We start from the raw sequence: 20024 nt of genomic DNA on the forward strand, positions 1-20024 counted from the left end.
GACCATTCTGGACTTTGCCTTCCCTATCTCTTAATCTACTTATTTGCATATGCAATATAATAAACTGGTAAAAGTACATAAAGTGTTTCCCTAAATTCTATAAGCCATTATAACAAATTATTGAACCTGTCAAGGGGTCATAGGAACCCTGGATTTGTAGCCACATCAGACACAAGCAGGGGTTACCTGCGGATCCACTACTTGGATCTGGCATCTGAAATGGAGGGAGGGGGGCGATCTTGTGGGACCGAGTGCTTACCCCTGAGAACCCTGAAGGTAGCCCTGAGTCTGCATTAACTCCAGGTAGTTAAATATCAGAATTGCTTTGTGTGAGGGAAAAACCCACACATTTGATGTCAGAAGTGTTGTGAGTAGTAGTTTTCTTTTTTTGAGTAGTAGTTTTCTTATGGCTGCAATATGTAGGAATATTTAGATTAAAATGCATTTTGTTCAGCAAACATGTATTCTCTATACATAAGTTAGCTATTAATATTAATAGCTATGATTTCTACTTAGATTAAGATCTTCCCCACACCAAAATATTTCTATCTGGGGATATATAAATTAAACATATTAAACCGAAGCAAAAAAGAAAGTGGGGGGGAGGGGAGGGTCGGTGTGTAGAATTAAGTCAGTAATCATTCTAAATCAAAAATTCATCATTTAATTTTTTTCTAATCACATGCAAATTTTTTCAATTATCCAGGCTTAATTAAACTAACATTTTATATTTTCTTTGGAAAAAAGTCTCTTACACTTTATTTTCTCTCATCCCTTTATAGCACAATACATTATTTAATCCCTGAAAAACTCCCCCAAAACAGATACTGACTGAAGTCAGATCATACTTGGAATTTCTGTACATACTTTTGGGAATCAAAGAACAGGTAACGGACATACTCCTCCTTTGAGATTTTACGGCTTAAAGACATGCATGAAAAGATTTCACAGTAATCTTAAACTGCTGCTCGTGCTCTTTCTCTTGCTCTCTCTCTCTCTCAAATAAATAAAATCTTTAAAAAAAAAAAAGAACTAAGATCTCAAAGATTAGACAGTATTTATGCTTTACAAATATTAAAACACATAACAGACCTACCTTTATGAAACAAATCAGACAACCTAGAAGTGGATAGATTGGAATGACTATGGAAAAGGTATAATGAAGAACAGCTGTAACTGTGTATCCCATAAAGAACGTTATTTCAGTGATTGCAATGCAAACCAACGCTGTCTAAAGGAAAAAAATGAGAAAACAAGTAAAAAAATATTTAGCAATTTCATACAAACTCACTTGTAAGTTTGTGCCTCGGCATTTATTACGTTTTCAATCCTCTAATGAAACATGGAACCACAGATGATACTTAGCGGGGAAGCACCAGGCCCAGCTGTTTTGCCACTGGCATCCTTGCCATGTAATTCTTAAATGCCTTCAGTACCATCCCTTTGTGGAATGGATGATGCAGAAGACAAATATACACATAAAAAAATGCTGCCTGCCATCAACCTAAGTTCTGTACTTAGAAAAGACACAATAACATTTTGAACATAATCTTGAAAGAGTTCATGACTTTCAAGTAAGCTACTATGAAAAGCTGGGGTGAAATAATACAAAACATGACTTACCACAGAATAGATAAATGACCAAAACTCTTTGGTATTCAAAATTTTTTTAAAAGTGAAGGAGGTAACATAGGTAAACAGAATGACTGATGGAACATAACCAATAAGGCAAAAAACCTGTAAAACAGAAATGTGTATTTTTATGTAAAAATATGAATAGCTAGCAGTATATATGATATAAAACACCAGTTGTATCAAAATATTAAGGAATGATTATTCTTCAAATTTTATTGCTCAATCACTCCAAAAACTGAAATTGTAGTTACTTGAGGAATTACCATGCACATTCTTCCTAAATCAGTAAAACTCATACTTTTAACTACTTGTTAACACAATCCTGAATAAGTAATTTACACTGAACACTATCTGTAGTTCTTTTTTATGCCAGTTGAAAAGCTGTCTCTAATCATGTTATAAAAACAAGTATACTAGCTGGTTACAACTTTATCCTTCTCAATCAACTATTAGCTACCATTTCAATATACAGCATTCAATGTATTTGGTAAATATTTAAGAAAAACATTTATTAATTTATAAAGCAGAAATTAATATATAAAGTCAGTATTATCTCTGGCAAAATGATAAAATTACTTTCAGTAACCCCAACCTCACCTAGTTCTATTTTCCCTTTTTCCTAATATAAATCATTCACATGAAGGGTCTAGTATCAGTCATATACATGTGAACACGAATGTAAGCCATACTCTTCCTTAGTATTTTAAGTGATATTTTAAATTATGGAATAAAAGCGCTTCTTTGTGAAATTATTTTCAGACATAGAGACAAGGAAGATATAAGGAAGGACTGTTTAATTATTCCTGATTACATACAAATATGCAGTCTACAGAAAAGACCACCTCAGTCTCAAGGAATTATTTCATAATGATAGCTAGTTGTTGTTTCTTAAAAAACCACTTACAGTAATATAAATTGCATTATCAGTATCATATACAATAATTAAAAGATACTGGTTCTACTTTCTATAAAAAAATTAATATTCAAATTACTTGATGAACCACTTGTCATGTTTATAAATACTTAGTTTTTTAAAATAACATTTCATTTATAAATAGCATGAGTGCAAGTAATGTTAACTTACCACAGAAAGGAACTTTATAGCATAAAAATATAATCCATAATGAAATGCAAATAAACTTCCTAGCATCAAAATAAGAACAAGAAAAAATAAGGGGATATCAACAATAGCTTGTCCAATCCAATATGCAGATGGCAAAAGCCCTGAAAGTTTAAGTTGGGTATAAGCTTTGATCTACAAAACAAAAAGAGGGAGGAGGGAAAACTGGTTATAATTGTAAACACTTTACACACAAAAAACTCTAGCAAATTATTGTGGAACTCTTCATTTTACATCAACAAAACAATACAGGTCACATTCCAGGTCTCTAGGTAATAAAAACCCTCCTACAATTAAATATAAATTCCATATAGTCTTTAATTTGGCTCAGTTCTGAGATGTAACAATTTTGACAAAATTTTTCAGAATCAGAATACAGTAGAATTAAGAAACACAAAACTAAAATAAAGCAAAAGGTGTCATGGGAGTTATAGCTGTGCAAACAAAAAGCAGCCAAAACAATGCTGCTTTTACAACTCTGGAAGTAGATGAAAGATACGTCTAAACAGAAAACAGATTCTCATTTTTAAAAATTAACCTTTCATGAAAACACTAATAAACTGCCAAGTGTCTTTGGGATTTACATAAGGCTTCCAGCTGAAGTGTGAAACTCTGTACTGATAATTCATTTTTAGCCTTTTATAATCCTCCTGTGTAGTACAAAAACGTAAGTTGTTATTACTACAAGTAATTAGCATTTTCATGTATACAAACAGTAAACTTAAAGGAGCTGAGTTTTCCCCCCTCATCCTCTCATTATAATTTGAAATTTTAAAAATCTTTTATAAATCCAAATACCTAACAAATTTACTCAGTTGATTTTTGGCATCTATACTCCTAATAATTAAATATAAGAAAGAGCTAGCCATAGAGATAACAGAAATATGGAATATAAAGATTAGTTAAGAAGAAGAGAAGTGATAAAAAATGGACAACTTTCGTGTTCAGTGAATTATAAGAACAAAAATATAAACAATATAAGAAAACATAAACCCAATCAAATAGAGTTATTCTGGATCATCCATGCTTTTGTCATTCATATAATGCTGGTGGGAACATAAAACAGACTATCCACTCTGGAAAACTGTTTGACTATTTCTTTTAAAACTAAACACGGAATCACCATATGACACAGCAATGGTACTCTTGGGCATTTATCCCAGAGAAATGAAAACTTACGTTCACACAAAAACCGAACCATAAGAGACGGTGGACTCTGAAAAACAAACTGAGGGTTCTAGAGGGGAGGGGGGTGGGAGGATGGGTTAGCCCGGTGATGGGTATTAAAGAGGGCACGTTCTGCATGGAGCACTGGGTATTATATGCAAATAATAAATCATGGAACACTACATCAAAAACTAATGATGTAATGTATGGGGATTAACATAACATAATAAAAAATTAAAAAAAAAACCTGTACACAAATGTTCATAGCAGCTTTATTCATAATAGTCAAGAACTGGAAACAATCCAGATCCACACCATGGAATACTACCCAGCAATAAAAAGAATGGACTACTGATACATATAAACCAATTGAATGAATCTCCAGGGAATTATCCTAAGTGAAAACATCTAATCCCTCCCAAAAATACGTTATGATTCCATATATACATTCTCGAAATATCAAAATTACAGAAATAGAGAATAGATTAGTGGTTGCCAGAGGTCAGGGAGGGGGTGGGTGTGTGGGCTTGAAAAGGGCAACAGGAGGGATCTCTGTGGTGAAGCCACTGTTCTCTATCTTGACCGTATCAATGTCAATATCCCAGGATTTTACTATTATACCACAGTTTTACAAGATATTACTGAGGTGAAGTGAGTAGGATACAGAGGATCTCACTGTATTATTTAACACCTGATATGAATCTACAATTATCTCTAAATAAAAATTTGAGTTAAAAAACATTTAAGTTGAAACAAAAGAGAAAAATGCAATTGTCTAGTAAGTTTTATATGTCAGTGGTGGTGTTATGGGTATTTTTTAATTTTCTTACGCTTTCCTACTTTTTTTTTAAAGATTTTATTTATTTGCCAGAGAGAGACACAGCAAGAGAGGGAACACAAGCAGGGGGAGTGAGAGAGGGAGAAGGAGGCTTCCCGCTGAGCAGGTAGCCCGACGTGGGGCTTGATCCCAGGACCTTGGGACCATAACCTGAGCCAAAGGCAGACGCTTAATGACTGAGCCACCCAGGCACCCCAACTTTCCTACATTTTTTTTTAAAGATTTTATTTATTTATTTGAGAGAGAGAGAGCAAGCGCACAAGCGGGGGTGGGGAGGGGCTGAGGGAGAGGGAGAAGCAGACTCCCCGCTGAGCAGGGAGCGCCACTCGGGGCTCGATCCCAGGACCCTGGGATCATGAACTGAGTTGAAGGCAGATGCTTAATTGACTGAGCCACCCAGGTGCCCCTTTCCTACATTTTCTAAATTAGAACAATGAATATATATAACAGAAAAAAAATGAATATATTTTTAAAATATCTCCTGAGACTCATGTATTACTTTTCCACTAAAGAAAATTACTAAAATATGTAATTGTCTGCTCTGAGACTTCATTATTTGTCACACTGGGTAAATTAATTTAGACAACTCTGCTTCCACTGAGCTAAGAAGACATGTGGAAAATGAGAATTTTGATTACAGGAGTAAGAGAGGGACAATGTCAGCAGGGTAGAAGGGTGGAAGGCTTTGAACAGCCAAGAGACCGTACAAGACACCATGTGCCTGAGGACAGAAGAGAAAGGAGCAGAAAAGAAAGTAAAAAGATACTGAATAACCTCGGTATACATAGCAATTTTTCCTAGGCTCTGGTGATCACAATCATTATCTACCTATTTTTTTCATTTAGCAAAAATTAAGTACCTTGTACATTCAACACATTCCATTAAAGGTTAAGGGGCAGAGGCAGGTTAGTGTACCTGTTAAGAACATAAGAACATCTCAAATGAGATGAGACAACATGGGCACATGATAATACCACTCCCATCCCCACTTCCTGACCTATAAATAAAGTCGGTAACATAAAACTTATATCGCAATCTTGTAAGGATTAAAGGATGTAACTTTTGAAGCGTGACAGGGACTCAACTAATAAATGATAGTTATTACTATTACTATATTAAATATGCTTATTCTCCATTTACTTACTCCTAAAATATAAGTCTTGCACTCATGCAGAGCAGGTTATTGTTCTGTATGAGACTTATTAACATACTTTACCTGTAATTTTAACTCAATCATTACCTTATGATTCTCTGCATTTTCCATGGCAAAGTAAGGTGGCATTGCAGTAACAATGATTCCCAGTAGAGCCGCTTGAAAATACAGCTCAATTTTGAAAACGATGTCTGTAATTTCCTGAAAGACAATCACAGAGTAAGAAATGAAACTGAGAATCACTTTATATCATCTTAGTACTTTCTAAATAAAAGACTATCAAAACCTCTGAAGAAACACATTAGGATATCTATCCTAGGCATAGTCTATATGAAAAAACAGGTGGCAGAGTTAACAGGCTGTGAGTTACAGGACCAACTCTGCCACTTAGTAAGTAGCTACATAATCCTGAGCAAGTCATCGTATTTCCATTTTCTTATCTACAACACAGAATAATAGGGCATTTAAATTAAGCTTTACCATTTAACTAAAAATAATAATGTACATGAAAAAGCAGTTAACATGTCCACCAGTAGTCCTATGCAATGAACAGACAGAATGATTTCTGATGCACTCATTGGTTGCTGGGACTATGAGCCATTTGGGATCTTGGGGGCCCTCTTCCTTTTGAAAAAGCTGTACTTGGGAACAAGCTCAGCCTCCTATGGAAACAGGAGTTTCTTCTCCCCAGCAGTGGGGGCTATAACTCCCACAGGCCTCAATGGTCCCTTGCTGCCCCAAAGACCCAAGTAGGGAAGGAAACTTTTCCAGACAACTAAAGTAAACAGCTGGTGCCCCAAATACAAACTACCCATTGCACTGTATTACCCCTGCCCTCAACAGGTACAAGGGTCTTCTGGAGGGTGGGAGAGATAATGAAATCTAGAACTGATGTAGTGATGGATGCAGAACTCTATGAACATAATAAAAATCATTGGATTGAAATGAGTTAATAGTGTATGAAGTGTATCTCAATAAAACTGTTAAAAAAGTATAGCAATGGAAAGTAAAAAATGCTATTACAGAAAGATAAGTGCCCATTTATTTTTCAACATGTGAAAAATAAAACATAAGGGTGAGAGAAAAATGTTGACTATTTTCCTGAAGAGTTAATTTTCACATTTATAACCCAATAGTCCTATCTAGAGGAAAAATGACTGTATGAGCAACTTCTCAAGTTTATTCCGCTACCCCAGTAAGAGATTTTAGATGAACAATACTCATTTTTAAGTTATCTTAATTTTTCTTGTCTGATTAATACAAAAAATACTTATGCTTTAAAAAAGTATTGGTACCAAGACAGAACTTCCTTGACCCTGAAGCAAACTAATACTGGGCACTCCTAAACCCAGATGTAAAGCATCCCCAAGTCAAGCTTTAGTAAGACTAAGAACTGTCACATGATAAACATCTACAGATTTCCTTTGTAGTAGTGCCTGGCTTTTATTACACACACACACACACACACACACTTTTTAAAGTTTGCTTACTTGAAAGAATGGGGTATTCCAGACCTGGATGCTTTCGGTCACGTTTAAATGATAAAGATAATAATTACTGATAATATTCATCAATACAGGTAAAGAACAAACCATAGTACTGTTGAAAACAGCTGTAAAAACATAGTCCTACGATTTAAAAAAAAGAGAGTGTTATTACATACCATATATAAATACAGACTCATACAGTCTCACAGACTAAGAGAATCCTCACTAACTACAAGTTGATTCAACAAATTACAGAAATAATATTCAACAGATAAAGATAGATGGATAAAGATAACCTGGTTTGGAGTCTATAAATATTTTGGTATTTTAAACAGAAATATAACACAAAGATTAAATTAAATTTTTTACAATTTTGTATATTGTTCACCCACCAGGTCATAAAACACATGATAAACACAGCTAGCTATGTCCAAAAGTAAATTCTCATTTCCAACTACTGACGTCAAATCAGCAAACGACTGATTTTAGAGAAAATACCTTAATGTCCTATAACTTTCAAATAGGTCTTCACTCACATATTTTACTCTTACCTTTTCCGAATACATCACATTTAAAGCCGCACTGTGGGGGGCAGCAGACACATAGTCACTGTCATTAAACACTGTCACCATTATGCTCCGGTTTGTGAAAAAGCTAGTAAGATCGCTGATATCGGAGTCTGGTAAGAGAAAATAAGCAAATAATAAAGAATCAGTTTAAATAAGAAACAGACACAGACTTCTCATAACATTGGAAAGAGCTTTTTTTTAAAAACAGGTTATCTTCGTTAGATAAGACATGATTAAGAACACTAGCTCTGGAGGCCGTCAGCCTGGATTCAAATCCAAGTCAATACATACACAGGCTTTAAAAACAGAACCGGCACAGTAATTGTACAGATTTCAGCTCCCGCTGCTGCTACTATTATTACATTGAAAGTTTACCTATAATACTCACATGAAATTTGGCTAAATTGTGAGAATAAAAATCTGGCAGTTTTATGTAATAAGAGAACCTGCTAGGCTCAGAAAGGTAGAACCAGGCGGGGTGAGGAGTCAGGTAACATCACTCCTTAGAGGATTTGTGTGTGCTCTGAACAGACAAATTTTATAAATGTCAATTGCCTTAAAATATTAAAACACATAATCAGGTCTCCATCTACATTCTTTAAATTGCCTAGAGCCAAGGGAAAGATTGTGAATCCTGTCTGAGGTTTAAATCTACACCAACAAGTCTGAGGAATGGAAACTGCTCTCCATCTTCACAAAAGCCAGAAAGGACAAATGTGACTTGGAGAGAAATCAAAACCAAGCAAAGGAAACCACTATCAGTAATTAAAAATAGTATGGCGGGTGGATCAGACTCAGCACCAAACTTGAGTGTCAGAGAGAATGGTGCTTTTAGTGCTTTCACTGGTGCTTTCTTACTTAGTATCTTACATTTACTCCTTACCTGGTATCTCAAATGATCTCTCTTCTCTAGTTTGCCACAGTGGCTCTGTACTCTTGAGAAGAGTGCTACATTGTAACTGAAGGAACTGTATCACCTGTGACACAAAAAGCTTTGCAAGGAGGATCAGATACAATCTAATATAGATACACAGAGGCCAGTAGTTTCCAAAGGAAACATGGCTTTATTTAGGACCAAAAAGGCCTAGGAAGATATAGTGTACATATGTGAGCAATTCTAGAAATACTAAAAAAATAACAAAAGGGACAACTTTGAAAATACTAGTATTTCTACAGATCAGTGAGAGTGAGCTCAAAACAAAATGATTTGAGATACATATACAATTTCCCAAACACACAAAAAGTGCCACTATATGAGTATAAGGCTCTATGCAGCACTATATTTTACCAATATGAAATGTGTATTAAAATCAAAACAAAAATTCTAATGAAAGAAATAAATTATAAAACATCACATTTTCTATTCAAGAGTAGTTTTCTGTCACGAAATACATTCTTTCTCCAAAAGAATAAAGATTATATAATAAACTGAGAGTCACATTTTAAAAGTGATGATTTTAAGAGTAATTTATAATCATCCCTAACTATGATTATTATCTAACACTGGTCAAAGCTCTTCAGGTTAAGAGTGAATCAAAAAGGAAAGATACTAGAATATAGGTAAGTGTTGGAAAATATTAAACCCCAAAGAGTTTGTGAGGTATATAAATGATTATATTAAATGCAATTTTCTAACCTATTTCAGCAAGATAAGCAAATAAAGTTGCCTCTGTTTTGCTGTAAATTTGCCAGAGTTAGCTAACCTTGATTTACTCTTGAAGAACCTTGGGACTCTATCTATGCAGATGAGAGATTTTGTAGGAACAACTGTTCATATATGAATGAAATTTTGTATTAGGTTTAATTATTTTGAAAAGCAGAATCCAATGTCAGGTTTTTTGTTTTTTTTTAAACTTGTTCTAGCCTAGCTCAATACCACGGTTCTTAATTTTTTTTCATATCTGACAACAATGTAATTAAGAATAATCAACAGCAAATTCAAAAATATTCATTACCAATTTAATGTATTTGATTATATTTACATCTAATGCAATTTTTCTTAATTCTAATTTTTCAGTGCTTGAAAAATTTAGATATCTAACTGCATAAATATTACATACTGTAACTCTTTCTAAAGATGTTTCAACTTCTGAAGTTTATTTAGCTTGCCATAAACTTTAATATGAAACACACTACTCTGAGAATATGCTGCTACCATTAAAAAAGGAAATCTTACTATCATAAACAGGACAAGGTTAGTTTTAAAAAATGTAATCTACACTTAACCAAAATTTCATATCTGTAATATATTATTCAGCATCAGTAAGGAGTTTTTTAAAACTTAGATCTGCATGGACAGACCATGCCTTTACCTTACAGCTATTTCTAAAATCCCAACCTCTGACCTATATCCCACACCCTATGCCCCAACCAACACACATTCACAGACCTTCACACACTCTCACCAGTAGAATTTTGAAGAAGCAGACTTGTTTTGTATTTATGAGGTTTATCTCCAGGTTTTAGCAAATATAAGTCTGGAACAAGTTTGATGGGAACCACAGCATTTTTAAAAGAGCGATGCACCAAAAACATAAAAATCTGAACTGCGAAAAAAATTAAAAGCAGAAGCAACCTGAAAGGAAAAAAATAAAACAACACAGGACACATTAATATGTAAATCTATTTTTAAAAATTCTCCTTCAAATAACAATTAAAAGTACACATAAAAAAAAAGAGACAGACAGAGACAGAGAGAGAGAGAAAAGAAAAGAAAGACCTTAAGGAAACAGTACTTGGGAACAGAATTTCTACTCTCCAAAATGATCTCATGACAATATTGGACAGAAAGCCAGTATTCAATGACAAAATTAAAAGTTATGAAACTAAGATCAGAGTCATCCTCAAACTTTTATGGGGTCTATAAACTTGTGCTTATAGTTTTTTAAGAACCAGACATTATGCCACATTTACACGTCTATTGTCCTGAGGGAACTACTGTATATCCTGCCCTACATCTTAACTATTTACTCTCCTATGTTTTAGAAAAGATATAATACAAAAATATTTTAGATATAGAGAAGGAAACAAAAATACAGGGAACCTTTGTTTTGTTTTTAAACACAGTGAAACTTTGAATGACTGATATCTTTGAAATGTCATCCACACCATATTAATTTCCCTTGTTCCTCTACACTCCATTGTTCCTCTAGAGAGAGGCAAAGCAAGATATACTACAGCCAGTTATAAGGATCATTATTTGCTGTTGGTCAAGTACATAATTCTATTACCTATTCAAAATGCCCTTCTATCTGGAAGGTAGGTATCCTTCTGTCTTATCCTATAAAATATCTGCTATATTTTATGTGATAGGTGTCATAGCAAGTGGGTAGAGAGAGCTTAGATTATTTCAGTTTAGCATTTTATAATTTTCAGAAACCGTCTAATTAAAAAAAAAATCATTCTTATAAATTGTTTAAGTATACCTGAATCAGCATTTCCAAAAGCATACTGCATTAAACCCTAGTTCCATAATCAGTTAATAGGTGTTTTACATTAAAAAATTCATGATTAAACAGTATTTGGAAACCCTAGATTTAACAAAACTGAATTAATTTCTTTACCATAGAACCTCTCATGTGTTTTCATATGTTAATAAACAACTCTTTAAGACAGGAAATATAAGATACAGTAATAAATGCACAGATGGTCAAATGCATATTTGGAATACTTTTGTTAGGACTTGAATATTTGTGTCACCTTCCCCCTAAATTCATACACTGAAGCCCTAACCCCTAGTGTGATGGTATTAGGAAGAAGGCCTTTGGGAGGTAATCAGGATTAGATGAGGTCATGGGCATAGGGCCCTTGAGATAGGATTAGTGCCCTTCTAAGAGATCAGACAGCTTGCTCTCTGTCCCCTGCGTGTCAACAAAGAAAGTCATATGAGCACACAGCAAGATAATGGCCCATCTCTGCAAGCCAAGAAGGGTGCCCTCAGGACCAATTTTGTACCCTAATCTGATTTCCACTCTCTAAAACCATGATAAAATAAATTTCTGTTGTTTAAGCAATCCAAGTCTATGTTACTTTGTTATGGCAGTCTGAACTAAGACTTTTATTGTTTTTCAGGGAGTATTTTAGGAGAGTAGTGTTCAATTAAAAAAACTGAAACATGCTGATTTAAATAAATATTTTTCTTTTAGTAATGTTGAGACTGGAATATTTGAGACACTTGGCTGACATTTCTTTGATACTGAATAAACTAGGGCAAAAAAAGCAAATGAATTCAGCATATATCAAGCACATAACAATATTCTTGCTTATTAAATTTTATTTCTACTGCCATTTTGGATCTAACAAGATCAGTGTGTGTTACATGAAAATATTTAATGTTATGTCCCAGTAACTGAAAGTCTAGCATGCATTGGGAACCTGAGAGAGGTAAAGCAAAGTTGAAAAGCTATCATTTTGATCCCAGTTCTATAAGCTATAAAGCCTTCTTTATATTTCTGTTTCTTTATCTGATACAGAGATAAAACTTACTCTTCCTGCTGTTTACAAAAAGCAGTTATACATAATAGTAATACATACACAATACATTGTGTAAAATAGCAAAATAAAATTTAAATAGTAATAATAATTCAAAAATTACACAATTAAAGAATATTACAACAGTGCCTCAGTTAGATGAGACCAAAAAATGCTAGTTTAAAAAAAGAGTGAAAGCTCTAGTGGTATTCAAAGAAATCGCTAAATGCATAGTTCTTTTCTCGGACGTGAAGTTATAGTCTTAATCTTTCAAAACTACATAGATTTACATATGTCTACATTTAAAAAATTAAGATGACAAACTGAATTTGTAGCCTTAAAAAAAACAACTCATCAGGCAGGAAAGTGATCATACTTACACTGATCTTACTGATTTACTTTCCCGTTTCAAGGTAAGCAAATGAAACTTTGCTATTGTATACACCTGCTGTTTCCAAAGGCTCATGGTGCTCACAAGGGAAGCCTTGGTTTCAGAAAGAATAAGTAAGCTCTGCTCCATTTCATCAAAAGATTTTGAATCCATTTCTTCCTCTGGTGGCTGCTGAGAAAATATACTATAATCTATTTGCCAAAACAAAACAAAGACAGAAAATTATGGGATATTCCTTAAAAGAATGAAAATCTTTCTGAGGCATGTAAATTTTAAAGAAGCACACATCTGGTGGTGATGTAGGACAAACAGAACTCTCATATACTTTGGCAATATTATTAAAACTGAACACATGCAGGCGCCTGGGTGGCTCAGTCAGTTGAGCATCTGCCTTTGGCTCGGGTCATGATCCCAGGGTCCTGGGACAGAGCCCCACATCAGGTTCCTGGCTCAGAGGAGAGCCTTCTTCTCCCTCTCCCTCTGCCTGTCTCTCCCCCTGCTCGTGCTCTATCTCTGTGTCTCAAATGAATAAATAAAATCTTAAGAAAAAAAAAAAAAACTGAACACATGCATATCTTATGACCCAGAAATTCTCCACTAGCAACAAAGATACATACATAGGTCCACCAAAACACATATACAAGAATATTCTTAGCTAGCTACCTGTCAAGAATAGCTATAAACTGGGAAGAACCCAAATGTCTACCAACAGGTGAATGCATAAGTTGTGAAATACTCTCTCAATAAAATAGTCTAAAACAATGAAACTCAATAAACTACTATACAACTACAGTAGTTTAAACCTTACAAACTTATATTAGGTTAAAGAAATCAGACACAAAAGAGACATACTATATGATTTTTTTAAAAGATTTTATTTATTTATTTGACAGAAAGAGAGAGCACTAGTGGGGAGGACAGGGAGAGGGAGAAGCAAACTCCCCGCTGAGCAGGGAGCCCAATGCGGGGCTCGACGACGAGTAACTGACTGAGCCACCCAGGTGCCCCCACACTATGTGATTTATACCATGAGACCAAACACAGAAAAAATTAATCAATGAGAATAGGAAAAAGGATATATATATTTTTTAAAGATTTTATTTATTTATTTGAGAGAGAATGAGAGAGAGCACATGAGAGGGGGGAGGGTCAGAGGGAGAAGCAGACTCCCTGCCGAGCAGGGAGCCCGATGCGGGACTCGATCCAGGGACTCCAGGATCATGACCTGAGCCGAAGGCAGTCGCTTAACCAACTGAGCCACCCAGGCGCTCCCGGAAAAAGGATATTTTTATAAGTGATTCAATTTTTATTTTTTAATTTTTTATAAAGATTTTCATTTATTTGATAGAGACAGCAAGAGAGGGAACACAGCAGGGGGAGTGGGAGAGGGAGAAGCAGGCTTCCCTCTTGAGCAGGGAGCCCGACGTGGGTCTCGATCCCAGGACCCTGGGATCATGACCTGAGCCAAAGGCAGACACTTAATGACTGAGCCACCCAGGTGCCCCAGTGATTCAATTTTTAAAAAATGAAAAATACTGAAGAGATGAAAATTGGTTTCAGTATGAGGAGAGCCACAAAGAAGGACTTCCTTGACTTACGTTAAATTTAAAAAATGAGTAAACATTAAAAACTTTAAGAGTGGAATGGAATAATGCATAAAATAATGAACCACAGCCTGGTTATCTTGGGACCTTTGCAACTCAACAGTTTAGATGAATGACTTAGTAAGATGAACCAATCTAAACCCTCTCTTCCCCTGATAAAATGGACTAAATCAAACTAAAAATGGGGGCTAAAATATTATATATCACAATCACGGTATTCAGTGAGCACCAATTTACCTTCTACAGAATTTGATATTTTTAACCTTTGAGAAATAAAACAATTAAAATCAGCCAAACTGAAAGCAAGCCGATGTTAGAGGTACATTTATTCTGCACGGTGGACTTAAAGGTATATAAAATAAAGCCAGTAACACCTACACTGCACATAGCCTTCTCATCTTTATCCCCCTTCCCAACTCTACAGACTACTTCCTATACCTCAAAATATTTAGCATCACAGATAATAAGCATCTTCTCCATCTAATTCTCTTCCATCACCCAAAGTATTACAAACATACTCACCAATAATGCGTTCTACATCCTCACCTCTACCTTCCTCTATTTCTTCTATTTCCACACCTTTATCTCTACTCAATTTCATCAAACTGGACACATGTCCAAATTTGGTATCTTGTTCTCTCTCCAAATATGTGAGATCTAAAACTTTTATGTGAACTTTCTCTGACTACAGTCTGATATCACGTGCTCACAATAAACCTGACTTTGTCCTTTCTCCATGTTTGAGAGAAACATCCTGTTTCCTTCACCCTCCTGACCCACCACCACCATCTTGCTAACTTTCAATCATAAGAACTCAACTCACATTCTCACCTTAAACTTCACAGAACCAGCTTTGACCTTTACCAGGTTACTTTCAAGGTCACCACTGACTTCCACACTACCAAAGCCCTCACTGTCTTTCCCTGTTTACCAAAACCATCTTTTCTGTTCTTATCTTACTCTTCACAGCAATCAGCAAATAAGTGATCACTTCCTCTTTCCTAAAACACTATTTTGTCTGGGCTTTTTCATCTCCTTTTGTGAAGAGAGAAAATGCAATGATAGGTCCTTCTCAGTCGGCCCTTTCTGGCCCTTCACCACTCAACCTCAGGGTTTGCCTGTCCACTCTTTATCTGTACTCTCTCCCTGAGTTATTTCATCCAAACCCATGGCACCATCTATCTGTGGGTAACTCCAGAATTTAAATCTTCAGCCCTAACATCTTCACTCAGCTCCAAATGTGTTAATCCAACTGCCCACTGTACACCTCCACTTGGATGTCCAATAAGCGTCTCAAACAATATACCCAAAATTTGTGCCGGGATTCCTCCTTTCCACAAACTTGCTCCTCCCCCACTCTCAGGAAATGGCAATTCCATTCCCAGTTCTCAAGCAAAAAGCTTAAGAATTATTCTTGATTCCTCCCTTTCCCCAACACCTGACAATCCATCAGCAAGACATCACCAGTACCATGAATATAACCCGTCTATTCTGTTTCCCTATTTTCTCAACCACCCTCGCTCAAGACGAGATTAAGTGTGATAGTTTCCTAACAGTCCTCCTGCTTCCACACTTCCTTTACAATCTACTCATCATTTAACAATCAGAATGCATTTTTAACTTTTCTATTATTATTTATTTACTTTTTTAGGGAGGGGAGAGGGGCAAAGGAAGAGGAGAGAGAGAATCTTAAGCAGGATCCATATCCAGTGCAGAGCCAGATGTGGGACTCAATCTTACAACCCTGAGATCATGACCTGAGCTGTAATCAAGAGTCGGACGCTTAACCAACTGGGCCACCCAGGCACCCCCAGAATGCATTTTTTAAACATGAAAATCAGATCATGTTACTCCTTTGCTTTAGAACTCTCAGTAGCTTCACACTGCACTAAGAAAACAAACCAAATTCTTTTCCAGATATTCAAAGACTAAACACGATCTGGCCCCTGGCCCTCCCCTCTAATCTCTCTTTGGCTCTCTAAACTCTATCCACGGTGGCCTTTTCTTTATCATCAAACACATCCAACTCATTCCTTAATTAACAGTTTGCAGGGGCACCTGGGTGGCTCAGTCGGTTAAGCATCTGCCTTTGGCTCAGGTCATGATCTGAGGGTCCTGGGATCGAGCCCCACATCGGGCTCCCTACTCAGTGGGGAGCCTCCTTCTCCCTCCCCCTCTGCCTGCCACTCCCCCTGCTTGTGCATGCGCTCTCTCTCTGTCAAATAAATAAATAAAATCTTTAAAAAAAAAAAGTTTGCAGCAGTTCCCTTTATCTAAAAAGCTTTGCAATAAAATCCTCACATATTTAGATTTTTCTTGCCATCCAACTCTTAGTTTATCATCTCAACACAATCCTCCCTGAAGATACAATCTAAGTTACATGCCTCCCAAGACCACCCCATTATTTCCTTCACAGTCCTAGTGCTATCAGTAAATACCTCAGTTACTTATTTACCTGTTTCTATCTACCCTTTCTTCCTCTAAAAACATGTTTCACGTTTATTTAATTATTCATCTCATTTACCATCTCTCTGGTTCATTGCCTAAAATTTTTTATTAGTTTTGTTTTTACCTGCTTGGTCAATTTCTGCTTCAACTTCTAGCTTTAAGAACACATCTTCCAAAGTCGTCATTGAAACACCGTAAGAAATTACACCCAAATTTGAATGCGTGTCTAGAGCAGAAAATAAACCTAAAGGAAAAAAAAAGAATGTTGTGTAGTTAAGCATATCATCATGAATTATTCTAAAATACTCTTTTAAATGGGATAGGACTAAATTTACTCTGCTAGCACAGTAGTTCTCAAACATTTTGGTCTCAGAACCCCATTAACATTCCTAAAAATTGTAAGGACCCCAAGAATGTTTGCTTATAAAGATATATCTAGTGGATATTTATCATATTATAAATTAAACCTAAGAAATATTTTACAGACAGAATGATAGGCAGGGCACATTAAAGTCGGCTTATGTAGTTCATTCCAGTTAATTAAGGATTTTTTTCCCTAGGAAAAAATCAATTAAATTAATATAGAAATCTGTTAAATGACATAAATGTTACAGGAATTCTGCACAACATATCTGCATCGATAATATCCTTTTGATTATTAAGAGATCCCTAAACAGATATGGAGACTGAGTATGAGTTCCTCATTAGAAAGCAGAAAAATAATGTCACAATTAAAATAATTCAAGGGTTTACCATATTATTATGTCCTTCGTTATGGAATCATGAAATTGGAAAAGAACTTGAGAACACAAACAATTGTGTGTATATAATTACATATTCCCAGGAGGCCGCCGAGCAAATGGAGCAATCTTTCTTGACAACAAAGCAAATACATTTACTTAACATATTAGTTACAGTTTCCTGCATAGTGTTTGTAAAAAACAGAAAGAAAAAAAGCCCACGTTAGCTTGTAGTTTCTGATTTTCAAAAGTAAAGTAGAAATGTAAAAGTAAAGTAAAGCCACCTGGAAACATGTAAATATTACACAGAAAAATATATAATAAAGTAAACCAAGAAAACCTATTCCCAATGCAAGATCCTGGTTCAACAATCAGGAAACTGGAAGTAATACCGGCAAATTTGTCCATGTCCTTTAAAGGCAAGCTATACACAAGCTGTTGGTCATTCTGTTGTAGTAAGGTAGCTCCAGGTATATGTTGTTTAACCAGGGAAGAAAGAGCTTCAGTGGCACAATATCTGTCTATGTACATGCTAGAGAAAAACAAAAGTCATAATTTTTTTAATAATAAACAACCAAAAGTAAATTCTGAATGCTTGAAGTAAAGTTAGTGCCATAAAAATTGGCCAAAGCACATTATGGCAAATCTGGAATATAGTAACAGCAGATCAAGAATACTATAAAGAATAAAGTCAATCAAGAATAAATGATACCTTAGGCGGTAGCCAATCCCCCATTTACTTTTGAGAAAAATTGAAGAACCAACACATTTCAACATTCCTTGTGATATGACTGCTTTCCTATCTGCAAACAGAAATTTGCATTTCAATTTTTAAGTTAGTAACAGCATTTGCATTTCAATTTTTTAAGTCAGTTGGCATTTATATTTCTCCCATATAAGACACCAATATCATCATTAAATATTCACAACCTTATTAGAAAGAAACCAGATTATCACTTCCTGGTTTTTAAATGAGAACACTGAGGCAATGAGAAAACATATCATTTGCCCAAGTTTTACATAGCTTTAAGTGACAAAGCCAGATATTGTACCCACACAGTTCCGATTCCGGAGTCTACTTCCCTAATACTGTTCCGACTCAGACTCTTCCTAAAAGGCTCACTATTGCAAGCGTGTTCACAATTTCCTTTATAATCAAATGTAAAAACAACAAAAAGCAACAACAACAAAAAAGTCAGTTTGTTGGGTTTTCTAAATACTTATTTTTTAAACAAAGATACTACTGAAAAAATGAATCTACAATGTAGATGAACACCGGCTTCCTTCTGGGAGAGTGGAATTTTGGTACATGGCAGTCAGCAGGTGCCTCTATGACCAGCACCCATTAAAAATCTTGGGCGCAGAGTCTCTAATGAGCTTTCCTGGTAGACAACATTTCACATAGGTTGTTAACAACTCCTTTCTAGAGAAATTAAGCATATTCTGCGTGACTCCACTGGGAGAGGATTTTTGGAAGCTCATGTCTGGTTTCCTCCATGTCCCATATGCCTTTTCATTTTGCTGATTTTGCTTTGTATCCTTTCAGTCTGTGGTAAGAACTCGTAAGTATAACTATATGTCAAGTCCTGTTAGTTCTCCTGGCAAATTACTCAATCTGAGATGGTCTGCAGGACTCCCAAACACAAAAATATGTAATTTTTAAACAGTTTAAAACACACAGCTGTGAAGATCACACACCTTCTTTATTCCTTAGGATTTAGTATCTCTATCCATCTCCTATTTGGCCCCATGACCTTATCCTTCAAAAATAAAGTAAAAATCTCACCAGCAAGAATGTCAGCTTCATCCATGAAATGAGTACTAAACACTGTTACTCGATTAGATTTTCCATATTTCAGAAGATTCCAAACAATATGACGAGAACAGGGGTCCATTCCAGCTGTTGGTTCATCTAGCAATAGTATCTGTGTGAAAAAGAGCAGGGAATGGCAGAGAATCCTCAGAAAAACTAAAATACATAAAATTTACGGACATGGGAAAATTTCCCATTTCAAATTATTATTTCCAACAAGAAGTTTATTAGATCTGAGTTTTTCACTCATATATGAGCTAGCATAAATTTTTTAAACTATCAGTTTGGCAAGTGAATATTTTCCTTGTTTCAATTTTAAAAGACTAATATCAGTAACATATATGACATAAGTGTAATAACAATCAGATACGTAAACTAAAAAATAAAATATTGATGGGGGTTGAAAGAAAGATAACTTAACATAAAGCCAGAACCCAGAGTCATTCCAAGCCACAGTAGCAAGGAGAAATGGAGCAGGATGGCGGGGACCAAGAGGGCTCAGGCTATAGCTTTCTAGCCCTATGCAAAGCACTTTAACAGATGGTTCTGTTTTACAGGACAAAGAAGAGCACAGAACAGACACATACAA

General features: G+C 35.3%; 1 protein-coding gene across 1 annotated transcript in view; it reads right to left on the reverse strand.

Annotated features, from left to right (window-relative positions):
- The window catches only part of ABCA5 (ATP binding cassette subfamily A member 5), an 81595-nt gene that overhangs the window by 16134 nt on the left and 45437 nt on the right, over positions 1 to 20024 (reverse strand). The window contains exons 15-26 of the mRNA XM_044921733.1: positions 19409 to 19547; positions 18335 to 18425; positions 18015 to 18154; positions 17007 to 17126; positions 12820 to 13021; positions 10375 to 10544; positions 7952 to 8079; positions 7404 to 7541; positions 6001 to 6114; positions 2720 to 2890; positions 1624 to 1737; positions 1097 to 1231 (exon numbers count right to left, since the gene is read on the reverse strand). Of these exons, the coding sequence (XP_044777668.1) occupies positions 1097 to 1231; positions 1624 to 1737; positions 2720 to 2890; positions 6001 to 6114; positions 7404 to 7541; positions 7952 to 8079; positions 10375 to 10544; positions 12820 to 13021; positions 17007 to 17126; positions 18015 to 18154; positions 18335 to 18425; positions 19409 to 19547 (1662 nt within the window). The remainder of the gene's footprint in view (positions 1 to 1096; positions 1232 to 1623; positions 1738 to 2719; positions 2891 to 6000; positions 6115 to 7403; positions 7542 to 7951; positions 8080 to 10374; positions 10545 to 12819; positions 13022 to 17006; positions 17127 to 18014; positions 18155 to 18334; positions 18426 to 19408; positions 19548 to 20024) is intronic.

This window comes from Neomonachus schauinslandi, chromosome 15 (genome assembly GCF_002201575.2).
Source record: "Neomonachus schauinslandi chromosome 15, ASM220157v2, whole genome shotgun sequence".
Lineage (NCBI taxonomy): Eukaryota > Metazoa > Chordata > Mammalia > Carnivora > Phocidae > Neomonachus > Neomonachus schauinslandi.